Below are 26,487 nucleotides of genomic sequence, written 5' to 3' on the forward strand. Positions count from 1 at the left end.
ACATCTGAACCTGCCACCCTGCCTCTGACCAGCCCCGCACACACCTTTATACTGTAAATAACAGACAATAATAAAAATCAGCTGATGTGTTGTAAATAAAGTAAGTCTTTCAGCCTGTGGAGTTTAATCACACGCTGCTCTTAAATCAGCTCGATGCTAATAAAAAACAGTAAAAAACGAATAAATTAGAAACTGCAGTAAAACCTGTTTTCTGGGATAATATCTAAATGTCACGGCCTTAACTTCCTGTTGACTCCTGATTGGTTCCCGGCCATCGAGGGTGAAATGTGCTTGTTAAAAGCTGAAAGTTTGGTGCATGTGTTTTTGTTTTTTGGTTCAGTATGTGACCGTAGTCGTTTCATCGCCACATGTCAAGCAGCCACACGTCCTGTACTCGGATTACTTTTACCTGACGGTGATTTTCTTAAATCTAAAAACGGCGTCTGTTTATTCCTGGGCTCATTATCGCCGTTAGTACAAAGACGCTGGGTTTGAATCCACTGCTCGTCTGAGGACGAAGCCACGCACTCACCCCGTTCACGGCACATTTGCACTTTTTACTCGAATGTGTTTTAGTCCGGAAGGATAAGTTGTTTTTGCTAGGATTCATGAACCAATCACAGCCCTGAACTGGCTGCTGCTGGCCTGGTGGATGTTGCTTGTGTTTGAGGAGGTTGAGTGAGAAAATGTTGGCCTATTTGTGACTGTGAGGCAGGATACTGTCGTTACTGAAGCTCTGAGATTTTACAGCAGGTAAAATTTGAAACCACAAAACGAACAGATCTGAGAAAGCTGCGTCTAAAAATGATCTTTCATAAAATTCAACTGTTAAAAATCAAGAGCTGGAGCAGCTCACCTCACCGAGATCAAAGTGCGGACCACATGTGGCCACATCTGCAGCCTGGGTTAGCCCTAGCTGGGCCCGCTGTGCGTCAGAGGTCTCTGAGTTTTGGAGGCTTTCTCATCTTTATTGTGTTGGCAGACGGAAGGAGGAGGTGTGGGCTCCGTGTGCTTCGTGCAGCTTTGCTCCCTGAAACCTGAGGCGGCCAAGCTGAGCCTCCTCCTCCTCCTCTCGTGTTTGCGCGCTGTGGTTTGCAGCTCCTTAGTCGGCCCGCAGAAAGCCGGCACAGAGCAGGTGTAACCCGCCCCATATTGGGTCTAATCCACGACGTGCTGTCTAACCATATTCCCACCTTGTTAACTGCACTATGCTCACCAGCCAAAAGCCACATAATGCACCTTTAATGCAGCTGTAATCCCCCTCGCGGTGCGCTCGGAGCGCGTGCAGGAACGCTGCCCTGCGCTGGGCTTCCCGCCGCTTGCTCGGTGGTGTGTTTTTTTTTTTTTTTCATGTCACAGAGTCGAGGACAGGTTTGAATTTAAAGCTGCAGTCTGAACTCTGCTTTTAAATTTTCTACTTTTCTTCTGATTTTCCTTTCAAATTTTTATTCCCTCCTCCATATTTTCCTCCTTATTTTCCTTCCACTTTTACTTCTTACAGTATTTCCTTGTTTTCTTGTTTCTTTTCTTATTCCCGTCCATCATTCCCGATTTGCAAATTAAAATTTGGAGAAATATTCTATTATTTTTTTCTGTGGAGCAGATACTTGATTATGTTCCAAATACAAACATTCACGTCTGAAAAGTTATATTTTTAAAACGCATAATTAAGAGGTTTTTAACAGCTCCTCAGCCTCACTACATTCCTCCCTGCAGACTTTTTGACTGCAGGTCGTTAAAGCCAAATTTTGTGAAAAATGTCCTAGAACGATGCACAAAGAGACATTGAGAGAATTTTGTTAAATTGATTTCCAGTCCTGCTTTATAAAATCATTTCTCTAAATTCACACCAGCTGAAGGGAACCCGTTGTTAACCTCTCTGGTCGACGCGAGTACGTTTATGTGAAGCTCTCTACTGCAGTATTTGTGATGACAGCAAAAGCAAGGAGTCGACAGGCAGACAGGGGAGGCTCAGGGTGGAGGTCGGGGAGGATGGATGGGTCGATGTCAGTGCAAAAGGCTGTTTCCTGCTTTAACCAGCAGACACCTGCATGTTTCTTATTATTTTTCGCGGTATTATGAAGCTGAGACAGACGCTTTGTTTTTGGAGGTCTGAGTTTTAACAGTCACCCAAACACAACACGAAAAGCTTCACTTAAAGCTGCATCTGTAACATGCTCATTAGCCGGTGCTTCAGTCGTCATGTTTCTTATAATGTTTAAATGCTGTATGTGGCCACGTGACATGTCACCTGCCGCTCACCGCGTCTCCCATCTCTGGCCCGCAGGATGAATTCCATCCTTTTATTGAAGCACTGCTGCCCCACGTCCGGGCCTTCGCATACACATGGTTCAACCTTCAGGCCCGTAAGAGGAAGTACTTCAAGAAGCACGAGAAGCGCATGTCCAAGGAGGAGGAGCGCGCCGTGAAGGACGAGCTGCTCAGTGAGAAGCCCGAAGTCAAACAGAAGTGGGCGTCTCGCCTCCTGGCCAAGTTGCGCAAGGACATCCGGCCCGAGTTCAGGGAGGACTTTGTGCTGACGGTGACGGGGAAGAAGGCGCCGTGCTGCGTGCTGTCCAACCCCGACCAGAAGGGCAAGATGAGGAGGATCGACTGCCTGCGCCAGGCGGACAAAGTGTGGCGGCTGGACCTGGTCATGGTGATTTTATTCAAAGGGATTCCCCTCGAAAGTACTGACGGGGAGAGGCTGGTAAAGTCTCCTCAGTGTTCGAACCCCAGCCTGTGCGTGCAGCCGCATCACATTGGAGTTTCAGTCAAGGAGCTGGATCTCTACCTGGCCTACTTCGTACATGCAGGTAAGCCCCGCCTCTCCTGCTGCTGATGTGTGTGTGTGTGTGTGTGTGTGTGTTTGTGAGAGAGAGATGCTGCGAGAAAATGGCGGTCCTGCTGGTGGATCATCAGATCACTTCAGGTGCTGGATGCTGGTTTCTCTGAGTTTGCTGTGGACATGTTTGGTATTTCTGTGGCAGCATCAGTTTGGTTAATGAAGAAAGAACGTGTCTGTCATGTAAGTTAAACTGCATTTAGCTGCCGACACCTAGCAGTGGTCTTCCTTTAGTGGAAGTCAGAAATGATCTCTGTGAAATGAAATTTACATGGTTTTATTGTGGGAAAAACTTGGAGAGATGACAGACTTTGCAGGTAGCTAGCTTGTCTTCGAGTCCCTTCACATGGATCCACATGGGACGGCGGATTTCCTGTCTGCACTCGGAGCGTTAATGCTGTGCTATTTTTGGCTTAGCCCACCTGATCGCTGCTTTGGTCTGACTCTCACAGCTTTCAAAGATGAACTTTGTTTGTTGAAGGAAGCCTTTAGCTGATTAATAAATGCATCTCTGGAAGCTGTTCTTTGATGAAACGGCCTAGTCTCACAGCTAAATGTGCCCCAGCTGTGCAGGCCCAGCACACGTTTCAGAGGGCACGCCTTGCGGCGATTGGGTGGTATCTGCTCTGGGATCTCTCTGCAGCAGTAACACTTTTATTCTAAGTTGTTGTTTCATTTTGAGCAGATTTATGTGGATTTCCCCAGTTGGAAATTTATGTTTCCGATTATCCCAACATCACATGAAAACCCAGTAATTCAGGTGCAATATGAAGCAGGACTTAAGGTGTAGGTGGGTTTCTAAGCGACTTGCAGGCAGGCTGCAGCTGATTAGCGACAATCGTAGGTGAGCTTTTACTTTATGGCTAAAGGTAGAATCACCCCACAGAATGATATTATCACAATATTTCACTCATGACACTAGATATTACTGTGATATTAGTACTACTTTTAACATGTTGTAATACACAGAGTATTACAGTATTACATTTACTTTTTATTTATCACCTTTTTTCAAATGTCCTCAAAGTTAAACTTTGTCAGTCTCTTATGATAGATAATGATATATGAAGACAATCATGTCTCACATCAGTTTGCTGCAAAAAGCTTGTCAAGCAAACAAACAGTGTCACTAAAACCGGCTGCAAATGTTGCCACAAGAAAATCAGTCTGCAAACAGTCTGCAGTCAGTCTGCAGTCAGTCAGCCAGTTAATGGAGTCAAGTTGGCAACTACATGCAGTGTGTGTCTCAGAAAACACTGATTACCTGATACCACAGATCTGTCTCCGTCCCATCGTTACTCGTGTGACTGAGCTGTAAGCTTTGTCGAGCTGAGCATGTCATGTTTTTGTTTTTTGTTTTAGCTGATTTCCGTTTGCTTGGCTAAACTTACATTAGATGAGTCCTCTTGTTGGTAGTATTTTAATTTATTTAAAAAAAATGATATTTGGTGTTCCTGTATAATATCCTAATAGTCCTGTTCTGTATCGACTTTTTTTTCCCCCAACACTCCTGCTTATGGATGCATGATGTAAACCCAGAGAGCCGATTGGTGGTGTTATATCTGAGGATTTTCACTCAGGAGACCACGGTTAGTCTCCTGAGTGCTGCTGTTAAAATTTCAGTCTCGTCTTAGTTTAGGACTAAAGCTAAAGTAAGTCCCTTTCACAACGTTAACCACACGTTGGGAGTCCATTTCCCTTCCACTTGGTGACACGACCTAACAAATATCAGAGTTTTCCAGCCTTGAATGCACAGATATTACATTTTGTGCTTTGTGCACAGTTTGCGGGATGACATCTGCTCTGTTTGCATTCCTGAGAGGTTTAAATATGAGATTGTTTAGTTGTGAGCTGATAGAATTTGCTCTGTTTGTCTGGGGATGAAAGCACACCCTGCTCTCAGTTTTAAAGCAGATCAGCGTGTTATCTCCTGCAGACACTCGTCTTTTCGTCACCAAAGCACAAGTGAAAGGAAACTCGGAGACGCCGGCGTGAGCAGAGCAGCTCGGCGTGCTTTTGGGGTGAAGCTGGCACAGAAAAAACACAATTATCTCCGGAGCGATTGCTCAGCACGTTCCCGATTTCCGACTGATTCTACGGGAAAATAATTTGGCTGGCTGGAATATTCTAGAGAGCAGCAGCGAGCGGTGGCAGAGGCACGCAGAGGAGATGTTTGGCAGCCGGTTTGAATATTTGGCACCGAGCTTGTTCTAAGTTTGTTGGAGCTCCTGAGTTCAGATTTATCCGCCAGGCCCACTTTCAGATTCCTCCAGCAGCGGATTGATTTCCAGAGGCCTCAGAGCCTGAGTGAAAACAGCCGTTTCCAGCCAAACATTTCTCAGGTCAGGTTAAATTCTGGTGAATTTCAGAGTTCAGTTTTTACGTTCGGTGGCTGAAACACAGTTTGAACTGCAGGTGCATTTAGGAGAAAAGGAGAAAAAGTCAGCTTTAAAATCTTGATTTCCTTGACTCTGATTTCCTGGTTAAAGTTGTGACTGGATGAATTCTTTCCTCCCTTCTTTCTTTTGTTTTCGGGACTTGAAGTGGATTTTTTGAGGCAGACATCAGTAGAAACAGTTGTTTTTGCAGGTTTTGCCTCAGTCTCGTGTTTTTGTGGCGGTAAGCTCTCAGCTGTGATCCGTCATCGTGCACAAACGGCCCGAGCCGAGTGCTCTGAAAGATCTCCATCCCTGAAGCTTAATTACAATCATTTCCTCTCTCAGACTGAAGCCTCTGTGAGCCCAGAGAGAGCGCCCATTCTCCACACCTCCGTCCACATCGCCTCGCCTGTGTATGTTTCCACTGTGCGCTCGCTGATCAGCTGTGCAGCTTCACACTGAGCCTCCTTGAGTCTGGAGGCGGCTGCGGTCGCGGTTTTATTTTGAGGGGAAAGGCTCTGATTCTTGGCAGCGAGCATGAAACCATCAGTGAGGTTTTTGTTTGAGCGGAGCAGCCGCTCGCCACCGTCACAAACACAGAGGGGGATCATTTGCGGCGAGAACAGTGGCAGCTCTTCAAAATCATCTAAATTTAGCTTTTATTTTGAAAAACTTTCACCACGCAGAGCTGTGAGGGCTTTGAATCCTTGAATTCGCCCGGCCTCTTGTTTAAGACGACCAAGCTTTTTTGGAGCGACGGCATCGATTAAAAGCTGTATGAAGGCGGGCTGACCTCGTGGCTCGTGGGGCCGGAGGTGGGGTCTGTCGGGGCAGCCCGAGTGGGTAATTAAATTCATCCCCGTCACGCTGACTTGGGGTGGGGGCCAACATTGTTGCCCGTAGAAACAGCAGCGTGCGCCAAACCATTTCTTCCTTAATCCTCAGAGTGCGGCGCAGCAGAGACTTCAAAGAGACGAGAGTTGAACGTCCAGTTGAACTCCACCTTCACCTCCACCTGCTGCTGGCAGGAGGCCTCCTCTGCGCACGTCCGCTCAGTGTCTCCTGTGTTAGCAGCCTGGAGGTGCAAGCGATTGGTTGGCTGCAGTCAGTTATCACATGACAACCTTTGCTTATATCCACTTTAAACTGCAGCCTTAGACTCACACAGGTCTCCAGGTTTTGGTCCAGTCCGGACTCTGAAAGCCACTCGCTCGCTGCCTGTGTCCACTCATGCCACCCTAATTAGAGCAAGCACAGCTAACAGGAAGTAGTCAGCAGTGTGGACAGGTTTCACGCCTGTTTGTGGTGTAACTGTCGTCTACTCGACTGTAAAATGTCGCTGACACCTGCGCTCGGTGCAGCACGGTCTGGGACGCTCGTGTGCATCACTACGGTAACACGATGGATTCGTATTTGGATTCTTTCTGCTCCACTCGGTGTGCGAGGAGGCGCACTCGGAGCAGGGAAAGGAGGAAAGACTCTCACACTGAGCTCCCATCACAGCAGGGACAGTCAGTGAAAGACATCATTCTGATCAGTTTATTTTACTAATAAATTCTAATTGAGTGATTATTTGGTTGTATTGATTTTATTAGCAGTCTGGTCCTCACAGTACAGGCGACCCACTGGACTCAATATCAGCAGACTGCTAAAGCCGCACTGCAGGAGCTGGATTGTTATTAAACGTCCCAGATGTTCAAGCCTGGAACACATCGGGAAAATGAGACGGTGGAGCTACAGCAGGTCGTCTGCTCACGAAAAGGTTGGCGGTTTGATTCCTGGCTACATGCCGAAGCATCCCTGGGCAGTTACAGCAGAGACCTTTTAAAAAGTCTCAACTATAACCGAACCATTAAAGATGAGCCCAGGAAGCTCCTCAACAAGTGGAGCTTTTCAAATTAACGATCTTCGGCTCGCTGTGTACACACAGAACAGACACACGCAAACTTATGCAACTTTTGGGAGGTCAGAGGTCACATAGACCCCTCCCCCCACCTCTCTGATGTGTGAGCTTGCTGGCAGCGGTGGCAGCAGCGGGTGTTACAAACACAGGAAGGATCGACACGTGCTGGCAGGTCAGAGGTCAGCACGTCGGGGTCGTGACCTCCATCATTGGGCCGTTTGACCTCCAGGATAAACATGTCAGCGCCTCATTAGCAGCCAGTTGAGCGCACATGGAGCTAGGGGGTGGTTTGGAGGGGGGCGGCGTGCGGGACAGAAGGTGAAAAAAGGTCGAGAGCAGCTGTTTGTGAGATTTAGAGCTGTCGCAGGCGGGAATAACGGCGTTAACAGTTATTACAGATGGATAATATTTATGTGAGCAGTAAAGGCGATTAAACACAATTAGAGAGATGGAATCATAAAAGTCTGATAGAAGGACTGTCACAGTAATGCTCGAGGCTCTGCGGCAAACCGCTGCCAGCGCCTCAGACGGCGCCGCCCTTCATCTGCAGCACAATGCTCCAGAGTCAGCATCAGACCTGGGCAGGGTCATCCACCTGAAACCTGACAGGATTTTATTGGCTTTATCGCCCTAACCTCCACTGCATCACAAACACGTCTGTTCATGCAATAATCATTAACCCCACAGCTCTGCCCACCCGGCACTGACGGCCATATTGGATGCAATAACTGAGCATGTGTCACACCTGTTTTAAGAACATGATCAGCTGATGCTGGGTTTTTTCTGATGTTTTCGGTCAGTTTGTGCCGAGTGCAGACTTTATTCTTGTCTCTTCGGTGATTGGTCACCTCGTGCTTCTTAGGAGGATTTTTGTGTGTTGGCAAGATAACGAGCCGCCGGGTAGTACAAAATGAGGAGGGTCAGATATTCCGCTCGCCGTCACCTTAAACGGCCCCGCAGGGCTCAGAATAAGTAAACAGAAAGAGGTTGTGTGTGTGTGTGTGAAGATGTGTGACCCACTTCCTCCGTCCTCCTGAGCTCTTAAAGAGATTTGGAGCTTCGTCTCTGAACTCGTTACCACAGGTCTGAGCAGCCCCAGTCTACGCCACACACCGGATGCCATCTTAGTTTAACCACACACACACACACACACACACACACACACACACACACACACACACACACACACACACACACACAGGAGTTGTTCAGAACCCCCAGAACTTTATTTAAAGTCCAAACTTACAGACGCCATCAAACCTCAAGAGCGTGTTTGATCTGAACGGTTTCTGATTTTTGTAAAGACATTGAAATCGGACTCTTTGTCCTGATCCCTTCGTGTTTCAGCCTTGAAGGATGATGCTTCAGCGAGACACAGATCAGGAGAAGACTGGAGACTTGAAGCTGACGTCATCACTGTCCTCTTTCTCCGTAGGTGGTGCTGTGGACGCCGTATTAAAGCAGGCGTCCGTTGCTCGCTCTGTGTGGTGGCATTTCCCTCTTGACAGCTCTCTGCCTCGTTCTTCCGAGCGTCATCCTGCTTCCAGTAAATCCACCTTACACGTGGAGGACTGGCAGATGAATACGCCTGTGATTCCGTCCATTCCAGGTGGCTAATGTGTGTCTGCTTTGCTTCCTTCGAGTCAGAATCGGAGCGTTTTGTCTGAAGTGGGGTGGACGTGTTCAGAGTCCGTCTGACTGCAGACACATAGCTACTGAAATAAAGCAGAATAACCTTTAATGCGAGGGCATGGCTCTCTCAGCACATTTCTGTCTCCATTTAGGGTGAAATTAAACACAATAACAACAAGTTAACGACCTGTGTGTGTGTGTGTGTGTGTGTGTGTGTGTGTGTGTGTGTGTGTGCGCGTGTTTACTTTGCGCTGAGGAAAACTGAATCTGGAGACTTTCTGTGTGTGTTCCCTTGTCTCCTCTTACATATACTTTATGTTTCCTCTTCTTCTCCTCCTTCTCTTCCTGCGGCTGCTCTGCGCTCTTCATATGGAGCCATTTAAGGCTAGCGCGCCATAAAACCACACGGTCTGATGTGGTTCCTGAAGTACACATCATGACCACAGGAAACACCCCCGACCCACCGCCAACCAAGCAACACACACTTCGAACCCTCACCCAGCATCCACATCTGTGACTGCTGCGTCACACACACACACACACACACACACACACACACACACACACACACACACACACACACACACACAGCGAGCGGGGCTCATTCATAAAAACACTCTGGGAAGAAGAACAAACTGTTTCCTGAAAGTTACATACAGAAAGTTACGAGAAGCTTTAAAAACGGCATCACCGCGTGGACCCAGGGAGCCTTCGTCTTGTGTCGTAGTTTAATCTGCAAAAGGAGACGACTTCATGTTTACTGCCTTGAATATGGAAATATGAGAAATCGCCCCTACTGAGTGTGCTCAGAGCATATTTACTTGAATCCTGAGTGATTACTGGAACAACCACAATCAAGATTATTTTTATTGTTCGTCCCAAAAGGTTGATTCTGTTCATCTGGTCATAGCCTTTTGAAAGGGAGAAACATTTCGTCACTCGTCCAAGTGCCTTCTTCAGTCTTAGCTGACTGCAGGTTTCCTCAACCTTATAAACAGCACATAACTGAAACCAACCCACTGAATGAACAATGGGTTGTGAGGACAGATCATAAATATGCAAATTGTCATGATCATTGATCAAAGACCACTGATCAATGACCATGAGTGCCATTCACAGAGAGGGTACGGCTGCATTGTAAGATGGCGAAAGATGTACCCTTAGGCCCCCTCCTCGATTCAGAGATGGTCTTTCCCTTTTCACATAAATGGCCTCCTTGACTTCGCGCTCAAACCCGCGTTCCTCCCTGTCCAGGATGTGTACATCCTCATCAATGAAAGAGTGTCCACTGGCCTGTAGGTGTAAATAGACTGTGGAGTCCTGGCTTGACGAGGTGGCTCTTCTGCGCTGTGTCATCCACTTCGCCAGAGGTTGTTTGGTTTTCCCCGATGTATAAATCATGGCAATCCTCCTGGCACTTAACAGCGTACACTATATTACTCTGTTTGTGTCGGGGGACCCGATCCTTGGGGTGGACCAATTTTTGGTGCAGCGTGTTTTGGGATTTAAAAGCCAGGGAGGTGCAGTGTTTAGAAAAAATGCATCTCAACTGTTCCTGACACACACAGGATCACTATGGGTTTTCAACCTTTTGGCATTTACTTACCTGGATGATTGAGGATGCATCAAGACATTTCATTGTTCTTATTTCAGTGATTAATAAACTTGGTTTGAGTTAAATATTAAAAATCAGTGGATTTTAACAGCAGCTCTTTTATTTGTTTAGTATGAAGCTTTTGTGTTTACAGTCGTGTCTGACATGCGGTGGCTGGAGGACGAGCAGATCATGCTCTGGCTTCCTTGCACAGGATACTGACCCCAGTGAATAAAATCAGTGATCATCTGGACTGATCTTTTTAAAAAAACAGTTTTTTCATTCATCTGGTGTTTTGGTGTTTTGTACAGTATCATGTATACACAATGATGATGATGATGATGATGAGGATGAGGACAATCAGTAGATCTAAAGTTTGGTATAAAACAGTGCCTAGATGTTTCGTGGCGTGGAAACGTGAACAGTTTTTAGGCTGTGAGCTGTTTGCTCCTCCCCCCTCCTCCCCCATGCGGCGAAGCAGACATCAGCTGATCCCTCTATAAAGTCAGGTAATCCGGTTTAAATTGTAGTGTCAACGCTGCGCTCTCTACTGATATTCCAGCTTGCAACATGTTTGTGATCTCACAGCGCCACGCACACGCGCGCACACACACGCGCGCACACACACCGCTCTCCGCCTCCTGCTGTGTTCGTTTCTGGTACCTGAACTGGCATGTGCAGGACCTGAACTCTTCTTCCTCCTCCATGAGGCTGGTTACCAGTGAGGTTAGATTAGAGATTAAAAGCACAAAGAGCAGATTAGAAATGATAAACCTATAGAAGTAATAATTCAGCACAGGTACCGCCCAATCAGCTGACAGGAGGATCAAAATAAAGACATTCAGTTCAGCTTTATTTTTATGGCGATAAATCACAACAACACTCACCTCAGGGAGACTTATATTTTCAGGCAAAGGCCCTACAGTACACTGTCCATAAACCAGTGTGATGTCACTGGTTCCGTTCTTGACTTATGTACAGGAGATGGACATGCGATATGCATAAAAAGAGGAGACGAGGGGAGGAGCAGGAAAGAGCAAATGGAGGTAGAGGAGGTCAGAGACAGAAGGAGGGAGAGGAAGAAGTTAAAGAAGCAGGACCCTTCTCTGTAAATCCTTCTGTCACAGAGCGTCTGTCTCCATTGTTTCTCCTTTTCTTCTCCTCCTGCTCTTCCTCTCTCCTCTCAGGAACATTCCTCTCCTCCTCCTCCTCTCCCGGTCCTCTAAAGGTCAGCTCGGCTGTCTTTCTGCGGAGGTCATCCTGCAGGAATGTGGCTGCTCTGCCGGCCGTGATTTGTGTCTTTTACTAACACCCCCCCACCTCACTCCTCCACCCGTGGAGGGGCTGACGGGCTGCAGGGAGAGGGGGGTGGGAGTCCATAGCAACAGGGACCCCTTGGCAAAGGCCCCCCTCCCTCGGCGGTCCAGACTCCGTGCCAACATGGAGTCTGGCTGCTGTGCAGCGTTTTTGTTCAAAGCTTCACAGGAAAAAATTCAAGCTGGGAAATTTCTGCAAGAAGAAAATCAACTTCCTGCCAGAGAAACGACGACAAACACGGCAGCGGGAAAAGTCAGGCTTACCCGAGGTCAAAGGTTCTCAGCCAATGCCAGCATTCCAGGTGCAAGATGGGGAATGTAGGCAGGTGTACTGTACTGGTGTCTTGCTTCGGAGCAGAGATAACAGGAGAAAAAGAAAAACACCAAATTATTTTTGGTGATGTTTAATTTGCAGCTTTTCTGCTCGTTTTCTTTTCAAGCATATTTTAGTATTTCTATTGTTTCATTGGGGTTTTAAGAATGAAAATATAAATATAATTATTATAATAATTTTTAAAAAAATCTTTACAATTTTTAATTTTGTGGATTTAATTACTGTTACAAGAATATAATTTCAGATCATTTTAAATATATTTTACACAGTTTAGGTAGCTGTTGGCTCAGACTTAAAATCAGAATTAGATACATCACCAGTTTACATTTTCTACAACAAATGAATATTTTACAGATACTATTTTTAAATATTTTCACAATCATTCTGCAAATAACAATCCAGCCATCGGATATCAAAGGAGCTGAAACGGCTTGTTTCAGAGGAGGAGGAGGGCTGATTGTGAACCGTGAATCATGCAACAAAAAAAAAACCACGGTGAGTGTGTGTGTGCACGGATCATCCCGTGTTTAAAACCGGGCCAGCTTTGATCTTCATTGATATTTCTGTGTTTCCTGCACAGACAGGAAGTAAAAACAGACGACATGTGAGATCATGGCAGCCCCAAAACCCAGCCCAGCTTCACCTTTGACCCCTGAACATGATCCTGAATCTACTAAATCTGTGAACAAAGTTTCTGCGCGCATGTGTGTGAGTGAATGTGTGTCTGTGTGTGAGTGAGTGTGTGTGTCCTCCCATCGTGAAAGGCTGAGGGAGAGTTTCATGCCAAAAAAACCCCCACAAACCCTCCCACACACACACACACACACACACACAATCCCATTGTGTGTGAAGCCAGCGTCGACGTGAACCAGGACAGCTGTGAGCGTCTGCAGGGAAACTCTCCACAGATGGTGGAAGGAGAGAAACTCCAGAGCGCCGTATGGCTGCTGAAAAATACAGGAAGGAGGAGAAGAAGAAGAAGAGGGTCAGAGCGACACCACGTCTTCTTCTTCTTTCTACGTTTTAGTTTTACTGTCAGCAAGAAACAAGAGAAACACAGACGTCCAATATTTGGGAATTTTTTTTTTTTTTTTTTTACATAAAATCAGTTTCAAAACATTTTTTTTTTGACACACATCCTGTTAAAATTAATTTTTTTTGTAGAATTAATGTTTTCGATTTAAATCACACGTTGCAGTAATAATTACAATTAGTTAACAGTTTTTAAAATATTATAAAATATATTACAAATGTATGTTTTCATAAACTGATCATTAGAAGAATTTATTTATTATTGTTGCAGTGATTAATTTTATTGGAATAAGGAGATGTTTTCAAATTAATTCACACTTTTCTCAGATGATAATTTTTGATTGTAAATTAATATTTGTGGTCTACTTTTATACAAATACGAACAAGTATGTATTTTGTAATTAATATTTTACTGATAATTTTAAAAAGGTAAAATCATTTACTAATGTTTTATAAGGTTTTAGATTTTTTTAAAACCTTCCTGTTTTATTTATGAGTTATTAGAGAAATATATTAATGAATAATTTAGGTTTTTGGGAAAAAATCTGTGTTACATCAAAAAAAACATTTAATTATGAATAATATAAAATAATAATATTTTTCTAACTTTTTAAAAATGCGATATACCTTTGTCTGTGCTCACTCTCAGCAGCTCATCTGATTGTCGGGTCTCTACGAGATAAACATCGAGGCGATCGCTGTTGTGATTTGGAACAATATATAAATAAGCTTGAATTGAACTGAAAGCTCATTTCAGTCTGAATGTTTTGCTGATAGCTGTCAGAAATGTTAGATATCATTATTAATATGTCAATATAATATAAATATCATTATTAATAAACGTTAGTAATAACTGGGTGGGGACGTCCCTTGTAATAACAGTGATTTTGAGACTGTGGGTTTTTGGCAGATTTCAGTGGGATTAGCCGTCATGCTTTTAAAACGGGGCTCGCTGTTTCTCTCTGATGAGAATCTGAGGATGAACGATTCCGTGAATATTTAGCGGCTCTGCGTGAGGCCCAGACGCCTAAACGTGAGAGCTGTGCAGACCTTTCAGGGTTTTTTTGTTTTGTTTTGTTTTTGTTGAAAAATTGAGAGAGAGAGGTGAGCCCCCCCACGCCCACACACACACACACACACACACACACACACACGAGAAAGAAGAAATCTTACTTCCAAAATGAGAGTGAGAAAAGGTGCAGCAGTGAGAGGAAGGGGAGCTGCTGGCCGAGGAGTCTTCGTTGGGTTGGTCACGTGTTAGAGAGCGAGAGCGATAGAGTGAGCCTCTGTCAGACTGCAGGTCGAGCTCTTTGGCCCGAGTCCATGAGTGAAACACACAAAGAGCTGCTTCTGTGGAAGCTTTTCCTTTTGTTCCTCTGCTCTTCGAGAGAGTGTGTGTCTGTGTGTGTGTGCGCGTTCATTTTTAATTATTGACATGTGAAGGATTAGTGGAGGTTGGGGAGCCGATAACTGAATTATTGAACTATTTGTGCCGTCAGTCGCTGTGAGCCGCTCTGAGCTACTGGGGCGGTGTGGACGGTTGTTGGGGGTGAATAAAGGCGGCTTCACAGATTTCAGTGTGTGACCCCAATCTTATAACATGTGAAGTGAGGGTGAAGTTTGCTGCGTGTAGGTGGATCTGTGATCTCAGAATAGAATAGAATAGAATTCAACTTTATTGTCATTGCACATGCACAGGTACAGGGCAACGAAATGCAGTTTGCATCCATCCAGAAGTGCTTTAGTGATATAGATATATTACAATATATATTAGCAATAATATAGATATGTGAGTATATTACAGAAATGGGTCTATTATGGTATGTTATAATGTACACGGTATGAAGTATGTTGTGAATATTCTATAACTATAAGTATGTACAGGCTGTAGTGAGTACAAGCTATGTACAGGCTATGAACAGGATATAAATATGAAAAACTATACAGAATATGAAATAAATAACTTTACAGAATCTGAGATATACAGCTATACAGAAATGGGAACTATGCAAGTTGTAAACAGTTGTAGGATTAAAGATTATCGAATGTACAGAATGATTATTTACACAGAGCTATACAGTAGTGCAGTTAAGATAAGTGAGGGTGTAGGTAGTTTCTACAGAGGCTATATAAAGTGCTAGTGGTTGTGAGTGGTGGTTCAGTCCATGTTATTATTGTGTGTTTGAGGGTACAGTTGTCCATTGTGGGTGTGATCTAGTAAAGTGTGAATGTGCAGATCAAGCCTGAGTCCGTAGGGAGGAGGGCACAGGTACAGACCCCGAACCCCCTGTCGACCTCTGTGCACGCCCGGGTCACCACACTAACGGAGGGTGTGTTTGAGCTGCACGCTGAGCACTGCCTCGTGGACGTTTCTTGTTATTCTGAGACAGTCGGTATGACCTTGTAAAGGGGTCCGTGTGAGAGCAGCTCTAACCCCGAACCCCGTCATGTGAAACGCCGGGGGATGTGAGCGCGCCTCGCTCGGCTGCCTCCTCACAGCAGCGGCAGCTCACGTTTACTCACCGGGAAGGGGTTAATGAATAATTTGAGCCTGTGATCATTCAGGCTGTTCATGTTTTCTGATGTTGTGTTACAATACAGCCAGTGTAATGTAGATGTTGTGTCCTGCTCCTCAGTAATGGATACCACCTCCTTTTGTGTGTGTGTGTGTGTGTGTGTGTGTGTGTGTGCGTGTGCGTGCGATCGCCCAGGTCGTCGGCTCGTTAGCGTCATTCTGTGACACCCCCCCACCACCACCCATCCACGCTCGGACGGCCTCGGCGGGGCCTCCGTTTTATTCTCGCACTCAGAGCAGAAAACAGTTTTCAGAGACGAGACAAAAGCTCCACTTGATTAGGTGGTGAGAGTGTCTGGGAACGTGGGGCCTGGTGACCGAGCTAATTGGTGAAACCCACCCCTCCCTCACCCGGGGTTCTCCCACACTTTGAAACTCTCCGCCGCCCTCATCGCTTTCTCTTCACCCGTTCGCCGTTCTTGCTTCTCATCTCTGAATTTTGGCACAATCCAATTACAAAGCGGCCGCTGAGCGAGGAGGCGCAGCTCTGAATGCAGACAGATAAGGAGCAGGGAGGAGGCGTAGAGCCACAAGTTCACCTCTTTTTTTATGTCTTTGGGGGCTGCGGAACAGGAAGTGTGACTTCAGTTTGCTGTGGTTTCAATCTGCGTTCTGTATTAAACAACGCTCACCTGATGAAGCTTTGCCTGCCACAGGTGTGCTATAGGGCACCTGCCAGGTGTCTCCTATTTTAAACAGGTTAGGCACATTTCCAGGTTTCCCTCAGATTTAGTGCTCCAGATAAATAATAATCCTCACCAACCTGACTCACAGTTTTAAAGGGAAATTATCCAGACATGCAGTTTAAAGTTTCTCTTCTTATGTGTCTGCGTACTTTCACTTAATTTGGCTCGGAAATTTTTGATCAAAACACATTTTCAGACTAACCTAAACCTGGACGGAAAATAAACCGTCATTGCTCTTTAAAATGACCAGAAACAAATTGTCTCCTAATTACACACAAACACAGGCCCTTCTCCTAATGAGGACACTCGTATGAGCACCGTTTTACGCCGGTTTGCGCAACGAGGTGGGTACGAGGTATGATTAACTACACCAGTCTCAGGTGTCCTCTGACCCCACCATCCCCCCGACCTCCTCCTGGTGCTGAGGGAAGGAACGAGGTTGAGAATTGAGGAAGCTGAGACGAGTCTCCTTTGGGCTCAGGTTTCACTCATGAGTTTTGGACGGTGTCCGCAGACTGGAATATTTTTTTTTCCTAGCACAGGAAGCAGTCTGCTTCACTGCTGAGGCGAAGGTGACAGAGCTGCGTGGACGGAGCATGCAGGAGGCTGTGCTCTTCACCGATTGGCTCAAAACAACATCACAGCGGTTGCATGCATGTCCAGAGAATTTCAGAGCTGCGGTGCAGGAACGAAAACATCTTCAGAGACGGGGCGTGGGGCTCGGGTGGGTTAGAGGTTTCCTTCAATTAAAGGCTTCTCCTGGGAACTGATGAGGGCCCCGCGAGATGGATCCAGACTAGCTTTACTTAATCTGCTGCCCCAGGAGGAGGTGCAAAACATAACCTGACCAGACACCAGCACAGGGTGGATGGATGGGTGAGCGGATTGATATATAGATATCATTTTTAATATGTGGTTCGAGACGGCATTTGGAGGTAGTGAGCCTGAGTCTTGACAGGAAGTGAGATCACCTGAGATAAACTGAAGCTGACCCCCCCCCACCCTCCGTAGGACAAACAAGCATAGAACGTCCTGCTGATGGACAGGGTTTCCAGAGGATGACAGCAGGGGTCGACCGCTCAATGGCCTCACACACACACACACTTTCTCTCACACACACTCTCTGACACACACACTGTCACACACACTCTCCCTGTGCTGCTGCCCCCCCCCTCCCAGCCCGCTCTGCGGCTTCCTGCTAATTAAATTCCTGCGCTGTCCATTAGACGGATAGACTGAGCGGGACTGCTGACTCGACACAGGTAGGGCAGCTCTTCGCCGTAATGGCTCGAAGAGCTCGAGTGCCCGAGCAATTCATTTGGCCACCCCGTTTTACACATCCCTGGGTCACCGCAGACTTTCAAGGGTGCGGAGGGGGGGATAAGCTAATACTGTCAAATGCTTTAATTCTAAATCGGACACTTGGCGAGGCTGTGTCCTCTAAAATGGACGACATGCTCTTTCTAAAAAAACAAAAAAACAAACCCCACCCTGTGCTCTGCTGCAGGACCCCACTCGTCTACTTCCTGCCCGTCTCCGTGGGTGATGGTGGGTGTGTTCCACCCGAGGTTCAGCCTCAACAAGTCCTTACACCTGAATGTATAACGGGTCATTTCAGGCCGCGCCCCTGTCACGGCAAGCTCAGGCGTGATGAGGGAGAGGCGGTCTGTGTTGGTCACTTTGGTCTGACCAAATCAGAGTGAAACCTGTCAAAACATACAGACATAGAGCAAGAAACGGTCTGATTCAGACACGCTCTCACAGGTGTGCTGAAGGTGACCTGTTCTTCTCATGGTGATGACCCACGAGGGTCCGTGTGGGTCCGCCAGGGTCTGCGTGACTTGCAGGATATTTGAGTGCGTTTGCAGAGCTGCTGTTTGATTGTCAGGTTTTTTTTCCTTCAGTAGAGCCCGTCAGCTCGTAGTGCTCACACGGAATATTTGATTTTAGATTTTGATTTTAACTTACTGTTGCAGCTTCAAAAGCACGACTGAGGCAGGTTTAAGAAACAAAACGAAAACCTGTAACGGAAAATAACGAATCAGAGTGAACATGAGAAATCTGTTCAGTCAGGGACCAAAGACTCAAAATTGAGAGCGCCGCAGCTGCTGCTGCTGCTCCTCCCTCGGTCAGCGTATTTGTTCAGCGCTTTTGCTTAATTTCTCTAAATGTTCCCCAAATACCCTGAACTACTCTGAACCCCACTGAAAACTGCAGGTACCACTGCTAACGAGGTGCACTGAGCACTTCACCTGTTTCCCAAAGCGTCTGTGGTGATGCGGGGATGATGATGATGACGACGGTCTCTGGACTGATTTGATGGTTTTGTCAGCAAACACAAAGAGCAGCCGCTGGGTCCGCAGCAGAGCTGCACGATGACGGGCTGAGAGCTGGAAAGCGTGCAGAGGTGAAGCCGGCTGAGTTTATTTCTGCTTTATGAGCCATTTAATTACATTCGGGCTGATACTCCAGCCCAACGTGAGCGGACGCATAAATAAAAAAGATATCAGGCAGTCAGTGTTGCCGATCTCTCGCTAACCCTCTCCTCGGTGGAAGCATCCAGCTCCCAGCATTGACACACGCAGCTACTTGATTTCATTAGGAGCAGCGTTTAGGTGTGCATGTTTAATCTGAATGAGAAGAGTTTGGGGGATTTATGGAGCATCCGGCTCCTCACGGGCATGCCGGATTAAGTTTGAGCTCCGATACTTTGAGGAAAAGCTGCACACGGCCGATTTATTGGATTTGTTTGGAATAAAAGTGGATTTAAAGGATTGTAGATCTGGTTGTGTAGGTGGATGTGCAGCTCTGCCTCACTTGCTGTTTCTCTTCTCCTGTCTGTCCTCCACTGTAACTTCACACCTCCCTCCCCCGGGGGGGGTCAGGCCTGTATGCAAGACGCAGCAAGTACTATTTAGGAAGTGACAGCTAATAAACAATGAAGAATTTACGTGAGCGCTGCAGGATGGACGTGCGGGGGTGGGGGGCTGCTGACTGGACGCTCTGATGTCTCCGTCACACCAAGCGTAGCAGGTTTACGGTCTCATCCTCATGCTCTGCTCGCCTGCGAGTCGCTCCACAAACGACCCTTTAGAGCTCAGCGAATCACGGAGCGGCCAGTGGGGGAGGGTGACGTCCTCCTGCAGCATCAGACCCGCTCGGCTCTCCTTTAGACTGTGTCAGCTTCCTCCTCCATCCTCTGTAAACTCTGCATGTGCATCGTCTTCTTTGTCCTCTGGGAATTTGTTCGGCCACAACCTCCAAACAGACCAAGGAGATGTGACGGCCACTCGCTCTGAGCACTTGTTGCTCCACATAGGATTAATGTGCTCAGGTCCGCAGAACCACCGTTCCTCCCCACACATCTGATCCACACACCCCTGATGTGCTCCTGGTGTAGGTGCCGATCATTCAAGCACATTTCATGAACAAAAAATCTTAATCTAGCATAAAGTTTGACCAAAACTGACAAACTTCCTGCTCTGAGCCTTTTAGGAAGACTTCATCCAAAACACTTTAATAAATGTTTAACCTGCTGATTCCTGAATTTTTCCTTTTTCCATTCACTTGAACCCGGTTGTCGGTCATCTTGCTCTCTTGCCGATTTGTGTCCATGAGAGTTGTTTCAGGTGTAAGGGTGCGGAGGAATACGTGTGGAGGCTGGAGGAGGAGGTGGTGTCAGTCTTTCACACCAGACAGCACCGTTCCTTTAAACCTTCACTTTTATTTCTTGAACTCCAGGTTTAGGTCCGGTCTGCACATTCTCTGCAGCTTCACGCCAAGCTGTAAAGCAGCTTGTGTGGCTGTGATTCTGACGGAGATGTTTCACTACAATCGAGGACTTAGAAAGAAAAACGAAATATAAAATAGAAGATCTTCTGTTTTAGCCTTCGTGCAGAGTGATGTGAGGCAGACTCGAACATCAGAGCTGCATCGCACAATCAAGCTTTAAAAACATTTCATCTTCTAAATGTAACTACGAATCCCACACCGCACTGCTGCAAGAACCCTGCAGCTCAGTAAAGGTTGCTGAGGATCATGGGTAGCATAGTTTATTGCTTATTGGTGCATTTATTGATGATCAGCGTGCACTATCAGGGATTGGTTATTTTTCGCAGCAGCCCTCTTGTTGAAATTAGAAAAAACAACAATGACGTCCCACCTCTTCTTCATTAGCATGTCAATCATCTTTCTTCATCATCTTCATCACAGCATCAGAAAAGCACACAGAGGCATGCTGGGAGGAGGAGACAGATTAGGAAAGGGCGAAGGAATAATGGGAGGACTGTGAGATGGAGGGGAGGAGGAAGGTGTGAGGAAACGGGATGAGGAGTGAGGCGGAGGAGTGCAGCTGCCTCCTCATTCCCACACTCTGTCTTCCTCCGGGCTCGTTTGTTCTGCTCCAGACTTCATTCACTTTTCGCCTAATTAACATCTCATCTGCATAACTTGTTGCTGCCCCCCCTCCTCCTCCACTCTCTCTGAAACAATGGCCGCCAGACCAGAGAGAGACTTAATCCTGAGCGCCTCTCCGGGCCAGATAAAAGCGATCTGTGCTGTGGAGCCACTCGCCTTTCTCCCTGCCAATTAAAACTCCTCTCGGCGGTGGCAGAGGCACCGGCAGAGCCTTCAGACCCCGATGCGTGAGCAGTGCTCAGCTCCCTGACCTCAGCATCTTCCCTGTATGTTCAGTAAAGTGTTTACCTGCGGTGGGGCTGGCCTGCGCACTTCCTGTGGCGATCCCGCAGGTTTTGGAGGATCTCTGAAGGGGTAGGAGGTCGTGTGAATGCAGAAGTGGGAGTGGAGAAGGCTTTTGTTTTCCTCTTATTCAGTCCCCCCGCTCCTAAACCCTGCAGTGGATTTATGAGTCCAAACAGCAGAAGAAATGCGGTTCGGCTCTGTGAGCCCGCCGAAGGTGAGCGGACAGTCAGCAGTGCGTGGGGGCGGGGCGCAGGAACATTTCCAGGTCTCAGAGTCTCCTGGAGATGTGAGCCAGATGTTGCAGCGGCAGGGTTTGGATGGCGAGCTGTCACAACCCCTGCCTCCACGCCACACACACAGACACACACACACACACACGACTGAAGCTGCACACTGGCCTCAAGGTCAGCAGCAACAGACACGCACACGGACATGCACACACTCGCTCCGCTTTAATAAACAGGCACACGGGGGTCTGGAAACCTCTCTCCTCCTGATGAAACGGCCAAGCTGCTTGGACGGATGAATTTGGACAAACGAGAACAAATCGGCATGGCCTCTCCAATATTTTATTGTTTGTGCTGTCGCTGAGGCTTTGGTCAGAGTGCAGCACCTCTAAAATCAGAATGGATACAGCATATATACTCGACCCTCACAGGGCTCGCTGCATCTCTGATCCTCAGAGTTCGACAGACTTCAGTAAATCAGACACTTATCTCTCCCAGCCAATCACAGAAAGTAAAAAAAACACTTCTCAACAAAGGCTTTGGCCACAAACTGTATATAAAAGATGGCCAGAGACACAGTTACATCCCCCACTCTGCACATCTGGAGTCCCGACATTAGTGACCATATTTCCGGGTGTGTGGAGTTGAAGAGCAGACTGTCAGCGACTCTGCTGGTCACACACTCCGCTGTGACTTTCACCCAGCAGGCTGTGTGGTTCCTGCCCCATGTGGGGGAATCACGTTCTTCAGTTTTGGTTTTCATTGTGATCTTTTCCTGCTTAGGTCAGGAAATGATGCTCAAATAAACCTGAGCGTTTGTAAGAGAACCGTCCTGAAGACGAGCTTCTCACAGCCACGACAGCCATGTTAGGTTAATGGCACTAGATGAAGCTCTGTATGGATGTCTGTGCACTGATTGGTCAGTGAGGACTTCTGTTCACATGATCACAAAATGTTGCAGTAATGCTGTGTGTGCGTCGTGAGCCGGCTGTAAGCATTTCTTGATGCTGGTGACGATTCATTGAACAAACAACAAGAGCCAATTTTAAAGTGGATGAAATAAAGGAGTTTATATAATATTCAATATTCAGCAAAAAGAGACGTGGGCTTTGTGCTTCAGTGAACTCTTTGAGTTCAGGTGTCGTTACTACGGCTGGGTATCGTATTGACTCAGTCAGAAATATTAGTTCTGATCATTTTTCAGTACATATCCATATTTTTATATTTATGTATAAAAACAAAGCTGACACTTGGAAGACTTCGTCAGAGGTGTGAGCATCACAGCAGGCGCCTTTGTGTCAAAGTAACTGAGGATAAAACACAGAAAAACGTGAAGATTTTCCTGTCCTGACTTTTTATAGCAGATAGTCCCTAAAGTTATTCTGCAATAGATCAAAAACTGAAGAAAACCATGAATCAAAAGATGAACATTACCTGATGCTGCTGAAGTGAAGCAGAGCAAAGTTACAGAGGTTTTATCAGAGACGCAGCTTAGCAATCATTTGTAAAAGTTTACATTTCTTCAGTATTGAATAGCAGAAATGAGGCTTTCCTGTCGGAGACCGACAGCACTGAACACAACAGTAGACTGGTGCGTAATAAGCAGTGAATAATGCAGAAAACAGAGGTTTATGATGGCAAACTGGTCTCTGAACACTTTGAGGGAGAGAGAGCTGTGCAGGAAGTGTGATTTTATCGTGGTGGAAGCAAAACAGCCAAAGTAAGAGGAAATTGATGACGGTGTTTATCAAACGTGAAGCGTAGTTTGGATCTTCTTTTGCTGCTGGTTCAGTGAATTTTGGTCAAAGTGACGAAACCTACATCTTCAGAATCCGTGAGCATCGACGACATGTCTGTGTGCGGGGCCAGGTTGGGTGACCAACCCGCGCTCTGTTTAGAGAGTCTGTTTACCTGCTCTCATTTGCTGTTTTAGCTGTTTGGTGGTTGTTGAAATAGTTGTGTGAGCTTTAAGCTGAGATTATGGCGTTTCTGGTAAAATACATTTATGTTTAAAAATCGATTCAGGATAGAATCAATCACTTTATTCAAACTAAAATTGATTTTTTAAACCCACGCCTTGTCGTTACTGCGTGGAGAGCTGAGCTGACCGTGATGGAGCCTGTTTGCTTGCCGTGGTTGTTTCTGAGTTGATTTTAAGAATAGCGCAGAAACTGTTTCAGATCTGCCTCCTTTGGGTCCGCTTGTGATGTTGGCGCTCTGAAACGTGGAGTCGTGAGCCGCAGTGGGGTCACGGCGGTTTCTGGCGGTTTCTCCGGTGAGACGAGGGTTTGAGCTTTTCTCCCCTCCTCACACGTGGAGGTGAAGTTTGACTCTGTGCTCTCCTGCAGGAGAGAGCGTTTCCTCCCTGCAGGAGCGCCGGGCTGCAGCTCTTTATGTTTTATGTATATTCAACGTTTCCTGACTCAGACCAAGCTTCCTCTGCAGAGGCAGCACCCAGACTCAGCCCACTGCTTTCTGTGGAGCTCCTCTTCATCGAGCCTCCTCCTCCTCCTGTCCCCTCTCCTCTGGGGTGATTCAGCAGTTGGGGGGAGAGGGGTTGTTGTTGTAGGAGGGAGACAGAGGAGGGTGGAGGGGTCCAGGGAGGAGAAAGTGATATTTCTATTTTGTGGGCCGGTCCTGAGCTGAGATGACAGGCTGAGGGGTGTGTTATTACCCCAGCAGCCTCCTCCTCCCCGTCCTCCCTCCGCAGTGAGGGGGAGGCGGGGAGGAGGATAATTTGTGTGGCGGTATCCGAGCTGCTCTCTCCTGACCCGAGGAATAACTCACAGCAGCAGCAGCCACAGTTTGTTTTCTGCGTGAGGAGAAACTCCAGCTCTGCTCTCCCGCCCTGCGCCTCCTCCCTCCTCTCCTCTCACTTACTGTCTACCCTCTCCTCTCTTTAATGTCTCCTCCCTCACTTCCTCCTCGCCTCCTCTCTCCTCCTGTGTCAGCAGCTCCTCTGTTAGCAGCAGTATTCAGCCTCCAAGGGCTTTTGGGGGAGACGGGCTTTAAGATGCCACCGGAGCAATTAGCCGCAGGCTCTATTAAAGTCCCCTCCTCCCCCCGCTCCCCCTTCACACCCTGCACTTAAATCACACTGCCAGCCCTCCTTAAGGTGGTCCGACTCCCTCCTTCGTCCCGTCTGTGTGCTGTTTCCCTCCTGGAGCAGGACGGGAAGCTTCCTACAGACTTGAGCCGCCCTACTCTGCCGGCCTGCCCGCGGCGTATTGATTGTAAAAGTAATCAAAGGTATTGGCTCCTCCTCCAAACCGTGTGTGTGTGTGTGTGTGTCTGCGCGCGTGCATGCATGCGTGTGCACGCGTGTGTGTTTGTGCTGCAGTATCACCGCTCTGCTGCCTGCTGATCAATGAGACGACTGAGCAGACGTGTAATGTGAATTCATGTATTCAGTTATCAGAAGAGAGTCACTGCATTGATCTGCGCACACACACAGACACACAGACACACAGTGGGATGTCCTGTATGGCACTCGTGGCGATGATCTCACAGCGTGGGCGTTTCTCTGGTCTCGAACGTTTTCTGTTTGAAGCTCTGAGTGTGTCATTGATGATGGGCCACACATGGGTCATACAGAACTGATCGACTCAATCAATTGAAGGTGGCAAAAGCTGCGTCCTCCCCATTTAAAGTCAGCATGGTTCTGCACATGCTCCGTCTGTACTGTGGCGCTGCTCACAGATGCGTGGATGGTTCCTCTTCCTGCGGTCTGCACAGATTTCTACTCGCAGAAACCTCAGAGGTCATTGTCTGTGTCAGCATTGCCCTCAGGGAGCCAGAGATTCGGAAATGGTCACAGCTCTGTCATGGTCCCAGGTTAAAATCCTGGTTCCACCTGCTCGTTGTTCTCCGTGACATTTATTGGACGTTTCTATCGCCATGACATCAGAACGCAGCTCTAGTTTGAACCTAAAACTGGGCAGTAGCGGCGAGGACGTGTCTCTGCACCGACCTGTAGTCAGGTGAGCGGAGGCGCCATTGACATCTAATTCCTGTCAGGAGTACGATGCTGTCCTCACGATAGCTGGACGCGTCGTCTGGCGCAATGATGTGGTCAGTGGATGTAGACGGAAGACAGAAAATTGTTCCGTCTGTGACATGGCTCTCAGTGAGGCGTGTTTGAGTAACAAGGACACAGCGCCATCTCTCCAGCTGACGTCTACAGGGGGCCCTGCCATTTAAGGCGGAATTACTAATGTTGCTTTTAATGAACATGTAAAAGTGAAGTCGCGTGGGATGTTTAAAATTTTTAAATTCGACCTTTTGTGTTGTTAGCGTAGCTCCGTCAGCTGGGCGGGTGAAGCTCTGTTGCTTGGGTGAAGGTGCACTCACCAGGCGTAAAGCCTTCCACCCTTCCCGCCACAGGTCTGCTGCTCACACCCGATTAATCTTCAGTGTAGTTCATCCATCCATCTCGTCCTTCTCCTCGCTGCTCCACCCAGCCAAACAAGATTGAGACATATTTTTACAGATTGCCTCATTGTAAATAAGTTAATTGGGCTCATTAAGCATCCTGAGAGGCAGCGTGGCGTGCAGAGGAGAGATGACGTGGCACACAGGTCGCAACCTCAGCAGGGGAGAGGTGGAGATAATGGATCTGAGAGGTTTCTGCTTTAAAGATTACTGCTTTTGCTTTTGTTCTCACTGTGGGGTTAATAAAGTTTTAACTCATAAACTAAAAAAATAAAGTCAAACAACCAGAATTTTTCTCCAGATTTACACGTTGACTCGAGATCCAGTTCAGATGTCGTGTAACTGACCAGTAAACGAATAAATGTGACGTTTTATCACTGAGTGTCTTAAATTCTCAGAAAATACAAAAGGGTTTGGTCTGTCAGTGGATTCTGGATAACCATCACACTGCTAATGTGCTAATGTGACCTGTGCGTGAGCCTTAGATTAGAAAGACATAAACTGCTGATTTTAGAGGGAGGACGAGGAGGGAGAGGAGCCATTCTTCATCACTAACAGCCCGACAACAACGGAGCAGATCTTCCTCCAACTTCTCCATTATCCCTAATAATAGTCAATCATCTCCCTCCCTTTCTCTCCCCCGCTGCGTCCCTCCCTTGCTCCACCTCGCCACATGATATTTAATCCGTCATCTTTGTTTTCAGCGCACACAGAGCAAGCTGTTGCTGGCAAGGCCTGTTAGGGCTCGGGCCCATCTGGAGAGCGGGCGCAGCCTTTTCTTTCGGTCTGTGTGTGTGCTTGTGTTGTTGTTGTTGTTTGTGGACGCTGCGCCG

General features: G+C 47.1%; 1 protein-coding gene across 8 annotated transcripts in view; it reads left to right on the top strand.

Moving 5' to 3' along the window:
* Positions 1-26,487, top strand: part of nfia (nuclear factor I/A) — a 148,710-nt gene that overhangs the window by 43,079 nt on the left and 79,144 nt on the right. For all 8 annotated transcript variants that reach the window (XM_040040515.1, XM_040040516.1, XM_040040517.1 and 5 more), the window contains exon 2: positions 2,288-2,816. In XM_040040515.1, coding sequence (XP_039896449.1) covers positions 2,288-2,816 — 529 coding nt within the window. The remainder of the gene's footprint in view (positions 1-2,287; positions 2,817-26,487) is intronic.

This window comes from Simochromis diagramma, unplaced genomic scaffold (genome assembly GCF_900408965.1).
Source record: "Simochromis diagramma unplaced genomic scaffold, fSimDia1.1 OVJJ01000026.1, whole genome shotgun sequence".
NCBI classification, from domain to species: Eukaryota; Metazoa; Chordata; class Actinopteri; order Cichliformes; family Cichlidae; genus Simochromis; species Simochromis diagramma.